This window comes from Ostrea edulis, chromosome 3, assembly GCF_947568905.1.
Source record: "Ostrea edulis chromosome 3, xbOstEdul1.1, whole genome shotgun sequence".
NCBI lineage: Eukaryota > Metazoa > Mollusca > Bivalvia > Ostreida > Ostreidae > Ostrea > Ostrea edulis.
Genome location: NC_079166.1, coordinates 83,211,574 through 83,234,292, shown reverse-complemented (window position 1 = coordinate 83,234,292; position 22,719 = coordinate 83,211,574). Strand labels below are relative to the sequence as shown.

Here is a 22,719-nt window from a genome sequence, read left to right as displayed (position 1 = left end):
AGACTTTGCGATCATTACCACGACAATAGACGGGATCGTTAACCGCATTAATGTGCTGAGTAATGAGATTGGAAATCATACCACAATCCTACTGAAGAAGTTGGAAGAGCTGACTTCTAAAAAACCTAGGAAGGAATACACTCCAGATTACACTGCTAACCCGTGCTACACGTGTGGAGAAACAGGACATTGGTCGCCGAATTGCCCACAGAAAACAGATTATCCGCAGACCAGTAAGAAATCGAGGTCAGCAGATTCTCAACAGACCAGCAAGAAAACCAAACAAAAGGATCCTTGCTACAAATGCGGAAAAATAGGACACTGGATTAGTGAGTGTCCAGAAGAACAACTGGAAATAGATGCGATGATTGGACCCGTACCTGGCTCAAAATCCCCTGTGAAGAGAGAATACACACCGTTAGAGATGTGGAATCCAACCGCACCTACTGAAGAACGGCCAAAAAAGAAGAAGAAACTCAGCAGAAAGTAATGGACTGTGCTTGAACTGTTATGCTTATTGAACTGTTTTTATGCTTATTGAACTGTTTTGCATTGTTCTATGCTTGCACCATTGTTCTTTAATAAACATGTCAACTTAAAACCTTGTGTTATTCTTTTAGATTTAATACACAGGATTTCACAGGAATACACAGGATTTCACTGGATTTTATACCGATTTTCAGAAAAATAGCAGGAACTCATTCCAGGAACTCCAAGCGAAAGTACCGCATCATAGACCACCAGCCATAGACCTGTCTATTCACCCGCTCTACAACCCCTGCTGGGGTTGACCCCGTCCTAGTGCACTCCGTTCACCCCAACACCGCTTGACCAATCAACAGACACCCTTGCTTGACCTCATTTGCATAAAAAGTGCACTCAGTTGACCCACCCATCGGGAGGGTTTATACTACTCACGTACATGTAGTATTTCAAAAGTCTCAAACAGATAGAGATATATGTATTTACAATAATCTCAGCGAGTCCTCTATGTACATGAACGTACACACTGCTATTTACAAAGCACGAAACCTAATTATAAGTAACAGATCGTTACGGCATATTCTTTCTCGCTGATTAAAAGAGAATTGAAACGTCCTTTAGTAATACATAAGTATCTAATCAATGTATCCCGAATTTCCATTGATTCAAAAATAAGTTTCAAATACATGTGAATGTTTAACTTTTTTCAGTGTGTTTTACATGTATGTTTAGATGCTTGTAAATATCTCAGCACAAGGAAACAAAGTAATTTCGCGACTACCCTCTTTCCAAAATATGGATTTCATTCAAGTGTAATAAAAAAATTCCACCGGCTTGAAATAAGAAAGAAGATAGTTTACGTTATTTCCCAAATGGAGCATCGTAGATTTAAGCCACAAAAAGTCGATAGAATGCATTTAAACTTTGGTCTAATTTGGTACTGTAAAATCATTGCATTGTAACGTGCCCTCACTCTATTTACCTACAATGACATTGATAAAACTGATAAATGCTCTCCGAACTGCATTTACATAATTGTGACCCATGAAGTACTTCACTCGACAGATGACTCGCACAATGGTCAATAACTGTTGACAATTTGTCGAAATGATTTTTTTTTTCTTATGTAAAGAATGTTCTGGGTGACATTGGCCTTTACAAAATGACCTTGAGTGACCTTTGTCTGAAAGCAATTTGCCTATTACTTATTTCTGTGATATATGATCAATAATTCTTCAAAAAAATTTGAAATAAGGATTTATTTTTCCTTACATAACACCTTTGTTCAAATTCATTTACACAATAAACATTTGTGTGATATATGACCAATGATTGTTGAAATATTGTTGAAATGAAGGTTGTTTTTTGTTGTTGTTTTTTTTTTCATCTGTTATGTATATGTTCGAAGGGACCTTGACTCTTACAAAATGACCTTGAATGACTTTTGTCCGAAAATCATTATCACAGTTATTCAAAAATATTAAAAAAAAAAAAAAAAAAAAAAAAAAAAAAGACCTGTGAAGATATTACACCATGGTGTTTACGTTAGGGATCGATCACATAAACCCCTGATAAACATCCAGCTTTTCGTAAACGAAAGCTATAGTTTCACTGGTTCTGAGGAATTAAATTTGACCACACTCAGGAACAGTCTGGTGTTGAGATTTTGTGAGGATCGAGCGCATTGTACTGAAAACCATTGGCTTGCGCAGATGAGTTCAGAAGGAGTGAGTTTTAGCTCACCTGAGATGAAAGCTTAAGTGAAGTTTTTTGATCACCCTTTGTCCGTTTATCCGTTTGTCTGTCGGGTTTCACATTTTCAACTTCTTTTCCAGAACCACTGGGCCAGTTTCAACTGAACTTGGTAAAACCACCCTTCGTTAAATGGAATTCAAGTTTATCAAAAGAAAGACAATGTCAGTTTTCAAAGGGAAATAATAGGGAAATAGTGAAAATGCATTGACATTTTTTTCTTCACCAGAACCAGCAGACTAATTTCAGCCAAACTTTGCACAAAGCATTCCTAGGTGGAGGGGATTCACATTTGTTCAAATGAAAGGCCATGTTTTCCTCAAAGGGAACCACTGGGTCAGAAGAGTTGAAGTTTATATGAAAAGTTTATGACATATAATGTAGTGCAAGTGCAATTTTGTTACACCCCCTTCGGAAGAAGGATGGGTCATATTAGGAAATCAAATATTTATATGCGAATAAAAAGGTACAATGTAATATCATTCAAAACGTTCTTCTCAAGAACCACTGGGACAAATGGAATGGAATTTTTATGAAAACTTTCTGACATAGTGCATATTCAAGTTTGTTAAAATGGGTAGGGTTGGGCCATACTGGGAATCAACGTTTTCTATATGCTGATATGTATGGAAAACATCTTTTAAAACGTATCTTAAATTATCTAAGCTAGGGTTTCATATTTTATATCCAATGATTTGTGATTTGGTGACCTTGACTTTGACTTCTAATTCAAAAATTACCTATTCAATATCTCCTGAAAAATTTAACTAAGGTAGATCTTTCATATCTTGCATATAAATGTTACCTTTCATTTCATAGCATGCCCTTTGACCTTGTGACCTTGTGACCTGGTAACCTCGAACTCTGAGTTTGACCAACTTTTAAGAAAACATAACCTATTGAGTATACCTGGAATTATTTTCGGTAGGGTTTTCATATTTTGTATATATTTCCTTTTTGGCAAGACATTCTGACACAGAATGTTTCATCTTTTGACCTTGGAGTTTGCCCTACTTTACGAAAAATCTTAGCTATTCAATATCTGCTGTAGAAGTACTTAAGGTAGAACTTTCATATTTTGTATAGATTCTTAATGACAAGACCTTATTATACGTTGGTGTTGATCTTGAACAACGCAGCGCCAAGGTGGCTCAGGTGGGCAATGTGTCCTAAGGGCCTCCTATTTGAAATAATGATGAAAATCTACACATCGTTTATTTCCTACTATGAGAATAGCCCTTTTTCAAAAAGAAAAGTTAACCTACATGCATACACTTAAAAACACAAGACGACTTCCGTGCAATTTTCAACGATATTGATTGAAAAATAATGGAAGAAATTCTTCAATACTAAATATGAAACTCGTTATTAAATACACTCTAAAAGCGACTATACAAGCGTCCTTTGTTTGCATTGTACATGTCTCAAATCGTTGCTTAAAAAAACCTTTAGAAATAATTACAAGAGGAAGATTCGTTCACTTAATAACCTCATTTATTCAAACATTCCGAACTTGGTTTTGGTTTTGCTTTGATTAAACAATATGTCATCCAAGCATGTTTCTGCCTGCGAACAATATCCAGAAATCTTTTCATCAATATATCATATGAGATCTTACATTGTTTCATTTACATATGTATGAATTTTAGCGATTCACATTCAACATTTGTAGTGATGATACACTGTATGGGAGAGTACACTGTGGATATCCAATCACTTAAAATATCGATGCGTCTGTTAGTTTCCAGCGGTAGTGAAACGATAGTGCATGCATATAATACAAGTAAAAATGTTCAGATTGAAAAAAGATGAAGATAACGAGAAGACATCAATTTAATCCTATAAAGATTACATAATAGAGAACAAGGCAAACACGAACTCTTGATTTCCCCCATAGGTGGGATCAGGTTTTTAGGAGGAGGAGCATCCCCTGTTGATTAGCCACACCCAATATCTTGATCAGGTAAATGGAATACTCCTTACTCGAAATCACCATAAAAAGTGTGTATAGACCGGTTTAGCAAGTAGCATGAAATACACAGTACTATATTCGACTCCGTGACGGGTTTTATATATGCAAATATGATCATTATAATGACCATATTAAATACAAGACAATGTTTTCGGCGACGGTAACGAACATTTGAATTTCACACATATATTAGTATTTTCTCCTTTTATTTAGTATTGAATAATACCGAAGTACATATTTTTAACGTCTACCAACATTTCTGCTATCTACTAATAATGTAGCGGTTCATTTGTCATCCTTTATAACATTGATATAGACTTGGACATTAAATGGACCAAGTTAATTATTGAGAAAAACTTTAGTACAGTAAATCAATCAATACATGCAGTATGTCCTTTTTTCAGTACACGAGCCGTCCAATGACAACGAATCCCCTTGATCTGCTTGTATCTATCCACTAAGCAATCATGAATGCGTTTAAATCAATCTCGTCAATGTGTTGAAGACGTCAGTTAAACAATGAAACAATGAAAGATGGTGTGGATTTTGATATAGGGGGTATGACGGTCATAGGAAAATTACAGGACGCACGCAAGAACTTCTGTCGTTTTCAATGTTTAAGCAATCGACACGTGGCCAGTCCCTATCGTGGTTTAGTACTGAGTCAAGAACTTTCGAAGCGCCATTGCTATACCAACTCGAAACTCTACAACATGTTTAGAAAGTAAAAGCAACAGAATGCAAATATTATCTTCAAACCACAACCATGTATCAACAAAGGTAAACGATGAGACGGTATCTTCACCATGTAGTTCACGCACGCCAGTCCCGTGGAGATCCGAGTTGACGTATCGTTATCGTACAACTGTCGCACTTATATCCCTCTATTACTCTGTAGAAGTATCGTACTGCTGTAGCCGCTTCTCAGAGTACATCTTGCAGCTACTCTACCACGAATTGAGCAACTAAATAATAAACACACTGCTGCCGTCTTATTGTTGGAGGGGGGGGGTGCAGTTGGCGAGTTGTGTTGACTTGAGATTCTGTCGCTGGAGCTTTATCGGGATGTGTGACAGTGTTAGAAGAATGTAACGACAATATGAGATGATAGAGAAGTAAAGACTACGTCAGGTGCAACTCTAACTCTTTTTTTTGAAAAAAAAAATTCTTGGTTTTGATGCATGTAAGTGTATTGCATATCCTCGTATTGACGTTTTATTCATGAAACTGCTGTCAATTTATGATTATCGAATCGACTCTAATATTGACCTCGTGACATACATTTACGCTGTGAAGTCAGAGCGCATTCACCATTCTCTGTTAATCGTACCGAATTTATATAAGAAGGTCGTCGATCATTTTTTTCTACAAATGGCTCATAATCTTACTGTTTTGCCATAAATTTCATAACATTATATGTCCATCTTCTCTCTGAAACCAAGAAAGGGAAGATTGTCTTTGAAAATAATACTAAACATGACGTCTGAAGAAACGGAAATTGGCACTATCTGGATGTCGCCTGACAAGCATATTCACTTCAAATGTTGATTTCGATATTAATTATGCCATGTATCTAGCATGTTTTCCTATTAAATGAAACGTAAAAGATAGAAATATATGAAATTAATTCAAATTCCATCAATGATTCTATTTGATGCGATTAAACAGAGTTTCAAACATGTCGCCAAAAATCAGTAATTTACGTTATGGAAGCATCAATTGCCCTCAACTATGAAAATATATACATTTGTCTATACAAAAACCTCGTTTTTGTAGACGTAACTTAATATACTTGTATTTGATAGAACGAGTGTAAGTGTATCAGCAATGCGTTAAACAGAATCATGTCCCTTTAGAACTGTTTAGTAGAGATTTTTTAAGAATGTAATTTACGTTAGGCGTATAATTAATACATGCAGTGAGATAAATACAGAAAACATTGATCCTCTTATAGACGACACCATATGCGAAAAATTAAAACACTAAATAGGTTTTCTTCGAATGATTATCTTGCTTTCAAGTTAAAAGATTATCAAAATGTAATTTACGTTTTGTAATTTACGATATGTCCATTGAAAGAAATGCCCAAACATACGTTAGTAACTTAGTTTACGATATTCGGAACTGCATGGCCGGGTCAGGTTTCCTTCCGTATAACTGTCGGCGCTGATTATTTCCGGTATTCACCAAAGATTTTCTTGGTACATAATTCAAGGTCAACAGAAAACTACCATTTAGACAAGTAACATTACAGTGTTTCATTCAGGCGATCAGCAAGTAATTATATGTCAAATTGATTGGTATTGATTAAAAAGAAGTTCATATAAATCATATAAGCCAATTAAAGTATATCAGTTAAAGGGAATGTACAATTTAAATGGGAAAAGCAATGCACATGTTCTGAAAAGTGAAGGAAAAAACATCATAACTTTGTTTTTATTTCGCAATTTTTATGCCTTAATCCTATTTTAACACCCAATATGCGTTCTGTTCTTCAACTGTATGCCTTTTGTATCAAGAATAGGGGTAGTACAGTGTACTGAACGCATGAATTAATGAATTATAATGCCGCAAACCCCCTAACGTAAATTACATGATAAACACCTGCTCTCATATTTTTCACGTAATATAAAGACGAAATAAAAATAGACTCATCATAAGTGAAGGCCAGAGATTGAATGTCTTTGCTATAGAATATTTCACGTTTGAATTGTTCATTTCTCTTACTGGAGTGTTAACATTTCACATAACGTAAATTACAGGTATCATAACGTAAATTACATAAAATACTTCCATGTTCTGTAATGATTTTGACATACAGTGTTTTGTTTTAATATGTCTTGAAGAAGGATGACATCCTACAACATAAGAACTACGTTGTTGTATCTGACGATTTGGGCCATAACATATGACTTGTGTATGCTATTTTGAAAGATATTGTAAAGAAGGTGAAGGAGATCGTTCCAAATCTCACCTACATTACAGCTCTCAGTATCGCAACAAAATAGCCTTTTACATAATATCTGGCCACACTAACTTGCTTGGTGTCCCAGCCCCGTTGAATTATTTTGAAACGGGTCACGGCAAGGGACCATGTGATGGTGTCGGTGGAACAGCAAAGCGGGCAGCGGACATGGGTATTAAACAAGAAAAATTCATTGTCCAAGATGCCAATGACTTCTACGTTAATGTTGGAGGCCACCATAAATCTGCAACTTACACTTTTTTTTGTTTCTTCGTTCCAAGCGGATTCAGCTAGGCAAAAGTTAGCAGAACTGAATAAGAACCTAATAGCTCTGAAAGGAACGATGAAAGTCCATCATGTCTCTGCACTGGAAAAGGGGAGAATCCGCACTTCCGTTACCTCTTGCTACTTCGAGGTTTGTTTAAATGGTGTAGACCATATTGGTACCAATGGAAGCATTCTTAAACAGAGACAAGAGGTAACGTCAAGATTGCATTCCACGGAAGACGAGGAATTGCAATCTAATTCAGCAAATGCAAAAATTACAAGTCCTACCATTGTTTCCACTGAATCTGAATACGACGAGAATAGAAATCCTCTGCGATATGAAAAGGGAGATTAGATAGTTGTTTCCTACGAACAAAAGTGGCATGTAGATCAAATAAAATCTATCGACCAAGGAGATGGAGAATATGAATTATCTTTTCTCAGAGTGAGTGGTGGACGCTCTACATACTGGTATCACAGTACATATAAATGGCCAAAACCCGCAAACATACTTGATATATCCTACTATGATGTCATCTGTAAAATAAACTGCCCTTAAAAAATTGGTAGAATAGGACGTAGTTTGAAATTGAATGCTGCAGGCACTGAAATTATTCAAAATACTCGTTCGAAGGACTGAATGTAGTGTTCCAGGACATCGTTTTCATGTTTCTCGTTCCGGATTTGTAACTTACGTTATCAGTGTTAAACAAGGGGTTTCTCATAAAGCTTATGTTTTAATGACGGTTTGCCAAAAATATTGCGAATATATATGTTTTAAAGTGTTAAAAACTATCATATTTTCTGTTTGCTTTGAAAATATTTAGATTAATTGTATTTTCTCAAGATTTTTGGAATAGAATATAGTTGTTCTTTAAAATTTAGGCAAACTCTAGTGGTATCCCGTTGTCTATGTACAATTTTTTATTACAGATTTGCCCATTGATAAAAATAATTGTAAAGAATGAATGAAGATTTTCGGTGAACTTAATGAAATTTCATAATAAAGCTAGATTATGTTATTTTTGACTGAAATGTGTAATTTACGTTATCATATTATTTTATGCAAATTTTCATTCAGTTTAAGTATCAAGATGAAATAACTTCCATAAACACGATCAAATTATTATAATTTCTATTTCTTATCCATCTTTTTTTTATTGTAATGACATACGAAACGTTGTTCGCGAGAATGATAAACTGTGAAACCGTGATTAATCCCACAAAATGATATATACATAACTTAGACATTCCTAAAATGTATATGCTTTGTAGAAATTTACCAATGTTGCTGTTTTATACGTCTTAATAGCTTAACTTATTTTAGGAAGCTATAATTGGTATCAAAAGTTGTTAATTCAAATACATTTTCATCACGAACTTCATCCACTCTTTTGATCACGTAAATTACACATATGTTTTATACTATATTTTCAAGGAAGAATTTTATTGTAACACCTTAAGTTCGAGTCCAGCAATTTATGATATGTACTGTTGAATGTTTAAACTTGAATAAAAAGCCTGATTTTCAGGTTTATCTCAGAATTATATTTTTTCCAAATTGACAAAATGAAATGGGCCGATTAACAGAGAAGAACCGCCCGCTTTCAGTACGATGATTGATGCAGTCTTTTAGAATTATAGATGGAGTTGCATGTTTCTATGATTTTTTAAATCTTCATAATAGTATCACTAATCTGACAAACATGAACAAAAAACAACACGATGAATATTCCTATACGTACATGATGAAATTTCGCAATTTTACGAAAAATCAATGAAACAATACAATTCTCGCAACATGTGTTTTGTCGCATCTAGGACGAAAGAATGCCATTAGTCATTTCAGAAAGCTTCAAAACTGAAATTAAAGAATTATATTCATTTTCAAATGCCGTATTAAAAACCGGTGTAATTTATTGCAAAACATTTAACATATTGCAACGGATGAGTACCTGTGCATTAAGAATGTATTCTGACGTCAGGGATTTCGAAATAGTGTGTATTTAAAACCCGTCTGTGAAATTTAGGGAAACATTGTGCATTACTGCAAACACAACAGAACAATTGGATAACTGCGAGTAAAAAGGTAATATCTGGCTTGAATATTTTTTATGTGCCATGAATTGTTGCTCTGCTCTCGGTTCCAGAGAAAAATACTTTGTTTTGCAATATAATAGACAATAGAACTCGTCATCAAGTCTTTTATTTTCTTCTATAGCGCTACGTGCATTCGTCCTTTATTATTACTTTTACATATCTATTATAATACAGAAACAATATTAAAATGTTTGTAATGCATTGGTATAATTGTAAAACGGTTGCTATGTATATATTAAACAATATCGATTTTACTCTCTCTCTCACCTTTGCGTGATATATTTTCACTGTATGTACTTCTACATATATGTACCCGATTGACGACTTTAATAGTTATATCTATCAAAAGAAGGTGCTGAGCATCTATTTGTGATACAAGATGTTTAAGCATCTTCTAGAATCTGTTTCAGTATTTCTGTCCCGACTCTGTATATAATTATCAATGTGTTGGCTACAGGTTCAGTTCAAGAAATCAGTCTGTTTAGATACACAAAATGTAATCGTATGAAGAAGAAAGCATACTATTTGATTTGATATCACTATAAAACGGATTTTCTTGTCAGAATTAATTTAAAGACAGATTTGTTTTTAAAAAAGAGATACAATTCGGTTTAAATACAGAATTCTATTTACGGAGGGAATTCTATTTAAAGAGGTTCGCCCCTAATTTTATTTTTGATTTAAATACAGTGAAACAAACTCATGAAATCAAAAACAACATAAACAGGGTTCATCGTGCTTGTTATTGAGTTACAATGTGTTAAATACTATATTTGATTTGCGTTAAGAATAAAGTCGATTTGTCTGTTTGTTTCAACACAACATAAGAAACACAAATCAATCATTACATCAAATAATTATATCTCCTAACAATATAGATGAAATTGTTTATAGCTAGTAGAAGGGAAATAAATAAGTATCTTGTTGCACCCAATATAAGGAAAAACTCATCATCTAGATCTGAGAATTTGAAATATCATACTAGGGATATTGTCAATTTGGAGCAATATTAGCTGCAATTCTGAAAATCTTAAAGACTACAAGTTTTACATAGTATTGAAATGAGAAATTACACAGTAATTACCCTTTGTTTCTTTATTTAAATCATGAAAAAGGATAGAGAGAAAGTAGCAAAAATAGATATCTGATGATAGTGAAATAATTTGAGACAACTGCATGTAACGATAATTATGTAACCTAATCATATAATTCCATGACCTCATATAACATATATATCACATCAGAGACTAAACGTAACACATCATATGATGCCTCCTGACATAAAGATTATAGTGATATGATTACCACAACAACACGTACAGATATTATCACACCATATAGTAATGTTATCACACAATGTAATGATGTTACCACACCACATAATGCTGTTATCACATCACGTAATGCTATTATCACACCACGTAATGATGTTATCACACCACGTAATGATGTTATCACACCACGTAATGAAATTATCACACCACGTAATGAAATTATCACACCACGTAATGATGTTATCACACCACGTAATGATGTTATCACACCACATAATGATACTATAACATCATGTAATATTATCACACCACGTAGTGATGTTGTCACACCACATAATGATATCATCACACCACGTAATGATGTTATCACACCACGTAATGATGTTATCACACCACGTAATGATGTTATCACACCACGTAATGATGCTATCACACCATGTAATGATGTTATCACACCACGTAATGATGTTATCACACCACGTAATGATGCTATCACACCATGTAATGATGTTATCACACCACGTAGTGATGCTATCACACCACGTAATTGTATTATCACACCACGTAATGATGTTATCACACCACATAATGATGCTATCACACCATGTAATGATGTTATCACACCACGTAATGAAATTATCACACCACGTAATGAAATTATCATACCACGTAATGATGTTATCACACCACGTAATGATGTTATCACACCATATAATGATTTTACCATTTCACGTAATGTTATTACCACACATAGTAATGCTATCACATCACATAATGGTATTATCACACCACGTAATGATGTTATCACACCATGTAATGATGTTATCACACCATGTAATGATGTTATCACACCACGTAATGATGCTATCACACCATGTAATGATGCTATCACACCACGTAATTGTATTATCACACCACGTAATGATGTTATCACACCACGTAATGATGTTATCACACCACGTAATGATGCTATCACACCATGTAATGATGTTATCACACCACGTAATGATGTTATCACACCACGTAATGATATTATCACACCACGTAATGATGTTATCACACCATGTAATGATGTTATCACACCATGTAATGATGTTATCACACCACGTAATGATGCTATCACACCATGTAATGATGTTATCACACCACGTAATTGTATTATCACACCACGTAATGATGTTATCACACCATGTAATGATGTTATCACACCATGTAATGATGTTATCACACCATGTAATGATATTATCACACCATGTAATGATGTTATCACACCACGTAATGATGTTATCACACCATGTAATGATGCTATCACACCACGTAATTGTATTATCACACCACGTAATGGAACTAGCACGCCACGTATCGATATCATCACATGACATAATGATATTATCACACGTTATGGCATTACAACATCACGTAATAGTATTATTACACCACGTAATGTTATCATCACATCATTTAATGATACTACTACATGTAATTACATCACACCACGTAATGATGATATCACACCATGTAATAATACTAGTACATCATGTGTTTATATAATTCACACCATGTAATGATGTAACATGTTATGATATCAATATACATTATGTAAATGCACCATATGCATCACATCATGTAATGTTATTACCACATCATGTAATGAACGTTGTCATTCACGTTATAACATCACCACAACACGTGATGACAGCACGTGATGACATTTATGCATATTATGATGACCGTACTACATCATAAAATGATATTGCCATACAGTATACAGAGGACACCACATCATACATTAAGGACACCACATCATACATTAAGGACACCACATCAAACATTAAGGACACCACATCACACATTAAGGACACCACATCACACATTAAGGACACCACATCACACATTAAGGACACCACATCACACATTAAGGACACCACATCATACATTAAGGACACCACATCACACATTAAGGACACCACATCACACATTAAGGACACCACATCACACATTAAGGACACCACATCATACATTAAGGACACCACATCATACATTAAGGACACTACATCATACATTAAGGACACCACATCATACATTAAGGACACTACATCATACATTAAGGACACCACATCATACATTAAGGACACTACATCACACATTAAGGACACTGCATCATGTATTGGGGACACCACATCATACATTGAGGATACCACATCATATAATGGCATAACGAACTGGTGGGGGGGGGGGGTAATTTGTGCAGAATGACGTTCAGACGTGCTACAGTGTACTACTATATCTTCATAATACATTCATGTTTCACTAACGATCTTCTCCAACATAATTCAAAATTCATTAAAGAGTATTGTTCTCTACACGTGGATATCACTCCCGTCATAGGACTTGCTTTTTTTGTACACAGATTTCTTACAAAGATCTAACGGGACCCGATCATGCAGTCCGATAAACTCCAGTATGGGATGCAGTATAACAATATTGAGAGTGGACAGTCGTACAACACTATGTCACAGGGCGTAGTGGTAAATATAGTACTTTTTGCTTTATCTGTTTTTCTGTCTGTCTTTAAATTTTACGCAACATTCTTCTATGAAAGGTGAAGATAACGAACAGTAATCAATCTCATAACTCCTACAAGCAATACAAAATAGACAGTTGGGCAAACATATACCCCTGGATATATCAGAGGTGGGATCAGGTACCATGATGAGTAAGCTTCCCCTGTTGACCGGTCACACCCGCCGTGAGCCCTATATCTTGATCAGGTAAACGGAGTTATCCGTAGTCAAAAAAAGTGTCCTAAGAACGGCCTAACAATCGGCATGAAACACGTCCGACAGCATTTGACCAATCTTTCGTTCACATCAGAAACGTTCAAAATAAGTTGTTGTGTAACCCCCGCAGACAAACCATTTCTATGAAAACCTGACGATCTACAGTCAATACTGGCTTCCTTTCTGTTGTTATGTGTTTCTAACTTTTCTTCTCATCTTCACGCACCTGCAGGTAGCACAACCAGGTGCAGTTGTACCCACTGTTGTACCAGTAATTCAGCACAGGAACTGGATGGCCCACTCCATCTTAGTGTGTATCTTCTGTTTCTGGCCCACCGGAATCCCTGCTATCATTTTTTCAAAGAAGGTAAAAAATGTCAACTTTCCTGTCGGTAAAATGTATTTTAGGACACTGATTGAACTTCGACTTTTTACGCCGTCACACTTCACGAAGTACGTTAGCGTTGATGTCCATAGCTTCATGTATTTCCAAAAAATATGTACTTTCAGATTCAAATTTACTTTCATTTTTGTCGGAACTCCCAACCGTTAGAATAGTTGTACTATATTTATCAAGATTCATACGCACATCATTCACATTCATCTGTTACTATTTCGATGTGTAACAATATCGATGGCAATAATATTGGAAATGTAAATATAAGGATGCAGATGTTGTTTTAGATATACGAGGTATAATTGTTGTATTCTGTTTAGGCCAATGATGCAGCACGGTTTGGGGATGTTGCGGGTGCCACAGCCTATGCAAATAGTGCAAAGACATTTGTCATTATTTCTCTCGTCGTTGGTATCTGTTGGATTGTCATCACCGTCATCGTCAGAGTTATCCTCACAGTCCTCGTATATACCTAGATAATTTTGCGAGATGAAAGTTGATGTGATACGATCGACATCATGTCCTTTGTTATGTGTTTGAAACTGTGATACATATATTGCCTTTGTACAGAGTGTTATACGATATCTAGATATTGATTTCGATGTATTTTTTTTTTATCTTTGACAACTATTTCACCCAATATTTGCGATGTAAGTGTATGAACAGTTTCAGCTGCACCTCCATCGATCGCCTGATCGCTAAGTTACTGACGTGCCATACTTTATATGTCTGTGTCATTAGGACAACTACTCCCACAAGAACTGCACAATGTTCAGATTTCTATTTAGATACTATATATATATATAGATCAAAGTTGATGTGATACGATCGACATCATGTCCTTTGTGAATATATTTTGTTTGGAGTTGGTCCATTTTGTTAACTTCTTCAAACTTGTTGTTTACATTATCTTTCTCTCAAACTTTGTTCATCTCTTACTTCGTTTACATAGCTTATTTTCCTTTATTTATTTATTTATTATTTATTTATTTTTTTGTATTTGTTACTTATTATTATCTTTTATAAATTATGCATGGTTAAAATAGAATCTCTCTGGGTACGAGTTGGCTTTACTGTTTGTCAACGCAATTGGGTTAACTCGTTCCACTTGAGATTAATTAAGTTTATTGGTTTTCTTTTCGGACATTTTGGATCAGCTCTTTGGACGAATAAGGCATGTCCTAATTCGCTCCACTTTTAACATTGATTGGCAAGCCTAAAGACCAAAAACATGTAGTCTGCGTTGTAAATACGTTTGTAGATTAGTGTAGTTGTAGTGCTAGATGTATTTATATGTAGTTTTTGTTATTATGCTCTGTTGATATTGACAACATTATGTAATTGTTTTCGTTTGTCCTGAAGAAGGGAGGGGTCGTCCCGAAAATTTGACAATCTCGTTGTTCGTGTCGTTGGTCATTTTAGTGCTTTGTTGTGGATCCGACACTTTGAGGTATATATATATGTTAATGAATTGAGTTACTTACTATATGAAAGGAACTGACTTTCTTGACAATTTAGTACACCACAATGGACGACATTTAGATGGTTTAATAAATTTATTCCATATTTGATAAATCAATCTACACAGACAATTGATAAGATGTCTACAAGGATATTTGATAAATTTATTCCTACACAGATATTTCATGAATCCTACACAGATAGTTCACGATCTAGACTCGAATACCGGAAGTAGAATGGTCTTTGTTTCGTCTGTACTTCTGTAAATACTAATATTTTGCCATTAAACTTCTTCTTTCATCCTTGAAGAAGAAACTGTAATATGTTGATTTACTTTCTTCATGGACGACCTGTTGCGAATCCGCAATTATATTAACATTTTAAATTATTTCCTTCATTTCTAGTTATTCTGGTTTATTATCAGTTTCATTTTATTTGTTATATAGAGAATTTTGATTATTCCGTTTTTGTCTTAGTATGACTTGTCATTAGGTTTTAGTCCGTGTCCGTTTTTATCCGATTGTTTACATTTTAACATTATTAAGATAGGAAGTAAATATAGCAGAAGACAGCTGGACCGACTTGAACGAGTAGAATAGGTAGAGAAGTGAAATAGATTATCTAGCAGGGAGTTTATAGTAAAGTAGAATACAAGTTGAATAGTAAATTACGAATAGAAACAGGTTTGTGTTTGGATCTTGTCTGTTTATATCAATAGATCTAGCATTTATTCATAGTTCATTAATAGTTGAAGATTATTATTCTGTATCCAATGTGGCGATTTTAGATTTGTCTGATTTAGATATATATTGATCTATATTATTTAATTACCTACTCATTTACATATTTCATAATCATTGAATGTGTTATATTTGTTTTATAATGTATCTGTAGACGTGTATCGCAGTATTGTGTTTTAATGTTTATTAAATGTGTGAACTGTGAATTTGTGATCCGTGTGTGAATTCAAGGAACAAAGCAGCCTTCGCCACATTGTTTGGTGCCGGAACCCGGGAATCCTTTGTCTAAGAACTTACATAGATTCTACACACGGAAACTAAATCGAGAAAATGTCTCTCCCATACTTAAAAGGAAATTGTACCAGGTACCAAAATTTAATTGAAAAGGAGATAAGCAAAAGTGGAGCTCTCGTTTCCGAGGATGCCATGGAAGAAGATCTGTCCGAACTACTTCGTCAGGTGGAATCATCGATAAGGCGACTTAAGGACTTCAGTGGTAAATTGGAAGAAAATATAGAGAAGTGGTCCCTGTCTGTAGAAAGCAAAGAAGTTGACCAAGGTGAAGTAGATAAATTTACAGGTGATAGTGAAAGGTTATTTGCATTATTAGCTGAAGCAGCTGAACGCATAGATCAACTTATGATGCTGGAGAGGAGTTTACAGGAGAGAATAACTACTGTGAAAGCTACACGGCAAACTACTGATTCAAGACTTGATCATATTGTATTTTTACAAGAAAAAATGCAAGAACAGATACTACAATTTCAAGAACTACAACTTCATCAGTCCCAATTTCATACAGCACCACAAGGCCCTTTAGCTGTAAGGCTTCCAAAACTGGAACTACCCTCCTATAATGGAGACAAGATCAAATTTAAAGAATTCTGGGATGCCTTTGATGCTACAATCAACAGGAATAGTAAGCTCTCTAGGATTGAGAAATTCAACTATCTTCAGAGCAAACTCACAGGAGAAGCCAAGGCAGCTATTTCAGGAATTTCGCTCTCGCATGAAAACTATGATGTAGCCATTGATATCATACAGGAGAGATTTGGGGATGCACAGTCAGTGATCAATAAACATTATATGGAACTGATCAACATACAGCCTGTGACAAATGATACATTGAGTTTGAGGAGACTATATGATGACCTTGAGAAACACATGAGAAGCTTAGAAGCATTGCGTCAAGATGTAAACCAGGATGTGTTTGTGTCAATGATAACTTCGAAGTTACCTAAGGAAACACTGCTGCAGCTTGAAATACAGAAAGGAAGTAGAGACAAATGGACTGTTAAGAAACTAAGAGACTTGTTTAAAGCTTATGTCACAGCAAAGGAATCTACAGAATTTCAAGCTTCAGATGCTCATAATCATGTGGAAAACCATGCAACAGCAGAGGCTTTAATGATATCCACTAAAGAGTCAAAGGAAAGAAGAAATGCATCAAGTGCAAAGTCTCCAGTGTGCAGTTTTTGTAATGGATATCATTGGACTGATGAGTGCAGAAAGTACAGAACCATAGAAGACAGAAAACAAAGAATTAAAGGGAAATGCTATATATGCTTAAGACCTGGACACAGAATTAAAGACTGTAGAGTTGTGAAACCATGTTTTCATTGCAGAGAGAGTAGGAATCACCATAGAAGCCTGTGTCCAAAGAAATTTCCACATCAGAGAGATGAATCCACAAGGCTGGAAAAATCAACACAGAAAGAAACATCTTGTTTAGCAGACGAGTCACACAAAGAGAAACATTCCACAGCAGAATCATTACAGGAAAGCAGTATGTTTACATCAGGGGATATTGTGTTGATGCAGACTGCCCACACAGAAGTGTCTAATCCTGTGACAAACAAGAAGGAAGCTGTCCGGATTTTAATGGATTCTGGATCCCAGAGAACATACATTACAGAGGATCTAGCAAAGAGATTAAACCTTAGAATGGGTCAAACTGAAGAAATTTCATTGATTACATTCGGTGCTAACAAACCAAAGCGAGTGAAAACTCCACAAGTCATCTTGAAGATGAAACTTAAAGAAGAAGAATTTATGACAATCAATGCCAATGTTGTGCCAAAAATCACAGGAACTATACTGAGAAGACCCATACCACAAATTGCCAGGGAAAAGTTGTTTAGCTTGTGTAGACATCTCCAGATGTCTGATACTATTCCAACAGCCTTTGAAGATTCTAGAGTAGACATACTCATTGGAAATGACTATTACCTTGATATCATCTCATCTGAGAAAATAGGGGTACAGGAAGGACTGTATTTATTAGGATCCAAACTTGGGTGGATCATAACAGGAAGGACTCACAGCAGTAATGAAGAGAGAAAAGAACATCAGATGATGATAGCAAATGGATTACTGTCAATTACAGAGTGCTGTCTGCGTTCTTCAGAGAGATGTTTGCCAGTGAAACCTCTACTTGAAGACTTTTGGAATTTAGAGACTATAGGAATTAAAGACTCCCCCTATACATCAGATGATGAGGTAGCACTGAGAAATTTTAATAGCACCTTAGAGATGGGAAACAATAGGTATCATGTCACTTGGCCATGGAAGAGTTCATGTCCAGAACTTCCTGAAAACAGAGAACTTGCGTATGGAAGGTTCAAGTCACTTGTACACAAGATGCAAAGCAAGCCAGACTTCTTACAAAAATATGATGAAATTATCCAGGATCAGTGTACAAAGGGAATTATAGAGAAAATTCCTCACAGTAGTGAAGAAACAGGAATAAAGCATTATATCCCACATCATGCAGTTATCGACCCAACGAAGCCAACCACAAAAGTTAGGATCGTATATGATGCTTCCGCAAAGTCGAAACAGAGTAACCTCAGTCTCAATGAATGTCTACACAGAGGACCTGTTATGCTACAGGATTTATGTGGACTACTGTTGCGCTTCAGAATGAATAGGATAGGAATTGTAGCTGACATAGAGAAAGCTTTCCTGCAAGTTGGATTGCAAGTCAAAGACCGAGATGCCACCAGATTCTTTTGGTTGAAGGATGTGAACACCCGGAGCATAGAAAACAACACTCAAGTATACCGATTTTGCAGAGTGCCGTTTGGTGTAATATCCAGTCCATTTCTTCTGGCAGCAACTATTGACCATCACCTCTCTATGTACAACAGTGAAACAGCTGAAAATATTAGAAACAATATCTACGTCGACAATGTAATCACTGGAGTAGATACTGTTACAGATGCAGAAGTTCTATACAAGGATAGTAAAGAGATATTTAGTGCTATGTCAATGAACCTCAGAGATTGGGCTTCAAACAACAAGGAATTTTACAACTCCATTCCAAAATCAGATCAGTCTGTGAGAGAGAAGATGAAGATCTTAGGATTGACATGGATCCTCACTGATGATACACTTGCAGTACCATGTTTGAAATGTGAAACAGAAGTCATGCCAGTTACAAAAAGAGAAGTACTGCAGCGAGTGGCATCTATATATGACCCACTTGGATTTTTCACTCCAGTGACTTTAAAGACAAAGTTATTTCTCCAGATGTTGTGGAGGAAGAATTTAGATTGGGATGAACAGCTTACAGAAGAAGATGTTCAGCAATGGCAACTTATATCTACAGACCTACAAGATATTCCACAGTGCCACATGCCAAGATACATTGGACTGCCAGGAGAAGTTACCTGCAGATTGCTTTGCTTTTGTGATGCCTCTACAAAAGCGTATGCCACTTCTGTTTACCTGCATATATTCAACAGGAAAACAAGAACATGCAATCTTGTATTTTCCAAGATTCGTCTGGCACCTGACAAGAAGATCTCGCTTCCAAGACTGGAGTTATTGGCAGTTCTCATAGGGGTTCGTAGTATATTGTTTGTAGAGAGACAACTGACTTTAGCTATTTCAGAAAAGATACTGTGGACTGATTCACAATGCGTATTACATTGGATTAAGACAAAGAAGCCATTGACAGTGTTTGTAGAAAACAGACTAAGAGAAATTCATAATAGCAGTGACATAGAATTTCAGTATGTATCAACCAAGGACAACCCTGCAGATGTCGCAAGTCGTGGAACAACTGTTTTCTCCCTTAGAAAGAATAAAAACTGGTGGAATGGTCCCTCATGGTTAACAAAGAACAGAAGTGAATGGCCCACATGGAAATTACTTGACAACCATGAAAGTAAAGAAGCTATGGAGTCGGAGTACAGAGTTCCAAAGGTACTGTTTGAAGCTAAATTGCTGGTGGGGGAGGGTCCTAGCAGAATGACAGATAGCTCTGACAACCCATTCTGCCTGGATGTTAAGAAGATTTCTTCCTTTACACGTCTTGTGCGAGTTTCCGCCTGGGTACTAAGATTTATCAAGAAACTTGAAGGGAACGAAATACATCCAGGACCATTGTCATCTGAAGAGTTGAATGAATCCAAAGTTTTGTGGATAAAACATGTACAAAGCCAGCACTTTAAGGAAGTGAAAATTGCACTGGCAGAAAAGAAAAGACACAATTTAGTGAATCAGCTTGGACTTATAATAGATGAAGAAGGTCTTATTAGATGTGTTGGTCGACTCGGCGCTGCTCATATGACGGAGGGAGCGAGGCAACCAATACTACTACCAAAGAGAAACCATGTGACTGACTTACTGATAGATAGTCTTCACAGAAGATCCTTTCATGTTGGAGTATCTCAGACCTTATCCATGATCCGACAGACATACTGGATCCCACAAGGCCGCTCAGAAGTTAAGAGAATCTTGAGGAAATGTACTGTGTGCAAGAGGCATGAAGGAGGACCATACAAAATGCCACTGATGCCGCCATTCCCGAAGAAACGTGTTAACGAATCGGCTCCATTCACCTTTACTGGAGTAGATTACTTTGGTCCAATATATGTCAAAACAGAAAATGGGAACAAGAAAGTTTGGGTTTGCCTGTATACATGCTTAGCAGTTAGAGTCATACATATGGAACTTATGCAGGACATGTCAACAGAGGAATTTCTTTTGGGACTTAGAAGATTCATTGCACGATGGGGAAAGCCCAAGCAAATAATATCCGACAATGGATCTCAATTCAAGCTTGCAAGTGATGTGCTAGAAAAGGTATGGAAGTCAACTGTTCGGGATCCAAACGTACAGACCTACATTTCTAATGAAGATATCCGATGGCAATTTATTGTTGAACTTGCACCTTGGATGGGGGGATTTTATGAACGCTTAATAGGAGTCGTTAAGCGGGGTCTCCGAAAGACCATTGGAAAGCTGTGCCTAACCAGTGAACAGCTACGAACTATACTGGCCGAGTCGGAAGCTGTTGTGAATTCCAGACCTTTGGTGTATGTTGGAGATGACATCAACTCGAACATCATTCTCACTCCAGCACATTTTCTGACATTGAACCCAAAGACTGGAATTCCAGATGATGAAAAAGTAGGCGTAGAAGACACAGACTATTTACCCTTCATCAGCAGTTCTGATAAGCTACTCCTTACATGGAAGAAAGGAAGGAAACACTTAGATGCTTTTTGGAAAGCTTGGCGAGATGACTACCTTCTAAGTCTTAGAGAAAGGACCTCTTACAAACTTAAAGAAGGACGAATTCAACATAGGATGGAACCAAGAATTGGAGATGTTGTGCTGATTAAGGATGATCTTCCTCGAGGGAACTGGAAAATTGGACGCCTTTGTGAACTAATTGTGAGTCGGGATGGAGAAGTGCGGTCGGGAAAGGTGTTGCTCCCCAGCAAAAGGACCTTAAACAGACCATTGAACTTGTTATATCCTATTGAATGTTCGGAAGAGAGTGATTCAAAGAAAAGCGTGGAAAGAAGTGAAAATCAAAGTACCGAAAGACCTAATAGCTTAAACCAAGAACATTCCAAAGAGAGGAAACCGTGTGTGACTGATTCAGATGGAACTACTTCTGAAAACCGTCCAAAGCGAAGAGCTGCCGAGAAAGCGAAGGAAAAAATCAAGGACTGGTTAGATGCGTAACTATTCTTCGGTCGTGGGAGTGTTGCGAATCCGCAATTATATTAACATTTTAAATTATTTCCTTCATTTCTAGTTATTCTGGTTTATTATCAGTTTCATTTTATTTGTTATATAGAGAATTTTGATTATTCCGTTTTTGTCTTAGTATGACTTGTCATTAGGTTTTAGTCCGTGTCCGTTTTTATCCGATTGTTTACATTTTAACATTATTAAGATAGGAAGTAAATATAGCAGAAGACAGCTGGACCGACTTGAACGAGTAGAATAGGTAGAGAAGTGAAATAGATTATCTAGCAGGGAGTTTATAGTAAAGTAGAATACAAGTTGAATAGTAAATTACGAATAGAAACAGGTTTGTGTTTGGATCTTGTCTGTTTATATCAATAGATCTAGCATTTATTCATAGTTCATTAATAGTTGAAGATTATTATTCTGTATCCAATGTGGCGATTTTAGATTTGTCTGATTTAGATATATATTGATCTATATTATTTAATTACCTACTCATTTACATATTTCATAATCATTGAATGTGTTATATTTGTT

The 22,719-nt window shown here is 35.8% G+C and overlaps 1 protein-coding gene across 1 annotated transcript; it reads left to right on the top strand.

Moving 5' to 3' along the window:
• The first annotated feature begins 9,404 nt into the window (after nt 1-9,404).
• On the top strand, nt 9,405-15,772 carry LOC125676186 (interferon-induced transmembrane protein 3-like). The gene is made up of 4 exons (XM_048914082.2): nt 9,405-9,528; nt 13,224-13,341; nt 13,826-13,960; nt 14,311-15,772. Exons 2-4 carry the CDS (start codon nt 13,255-13,257, stop codon nt 14,464-14,466), a joined length of 378 nt encoding a protein of 125 aa, XP_048770039.2. The 5' UTR covers nt 9,405-9,528; nt 13,224-13,254; the 3' UTR covers nt 14,467-15,772.
• The last annotated feature ends 6,947 nt before the right edge of the window (nt 15,773-22,719 follow it).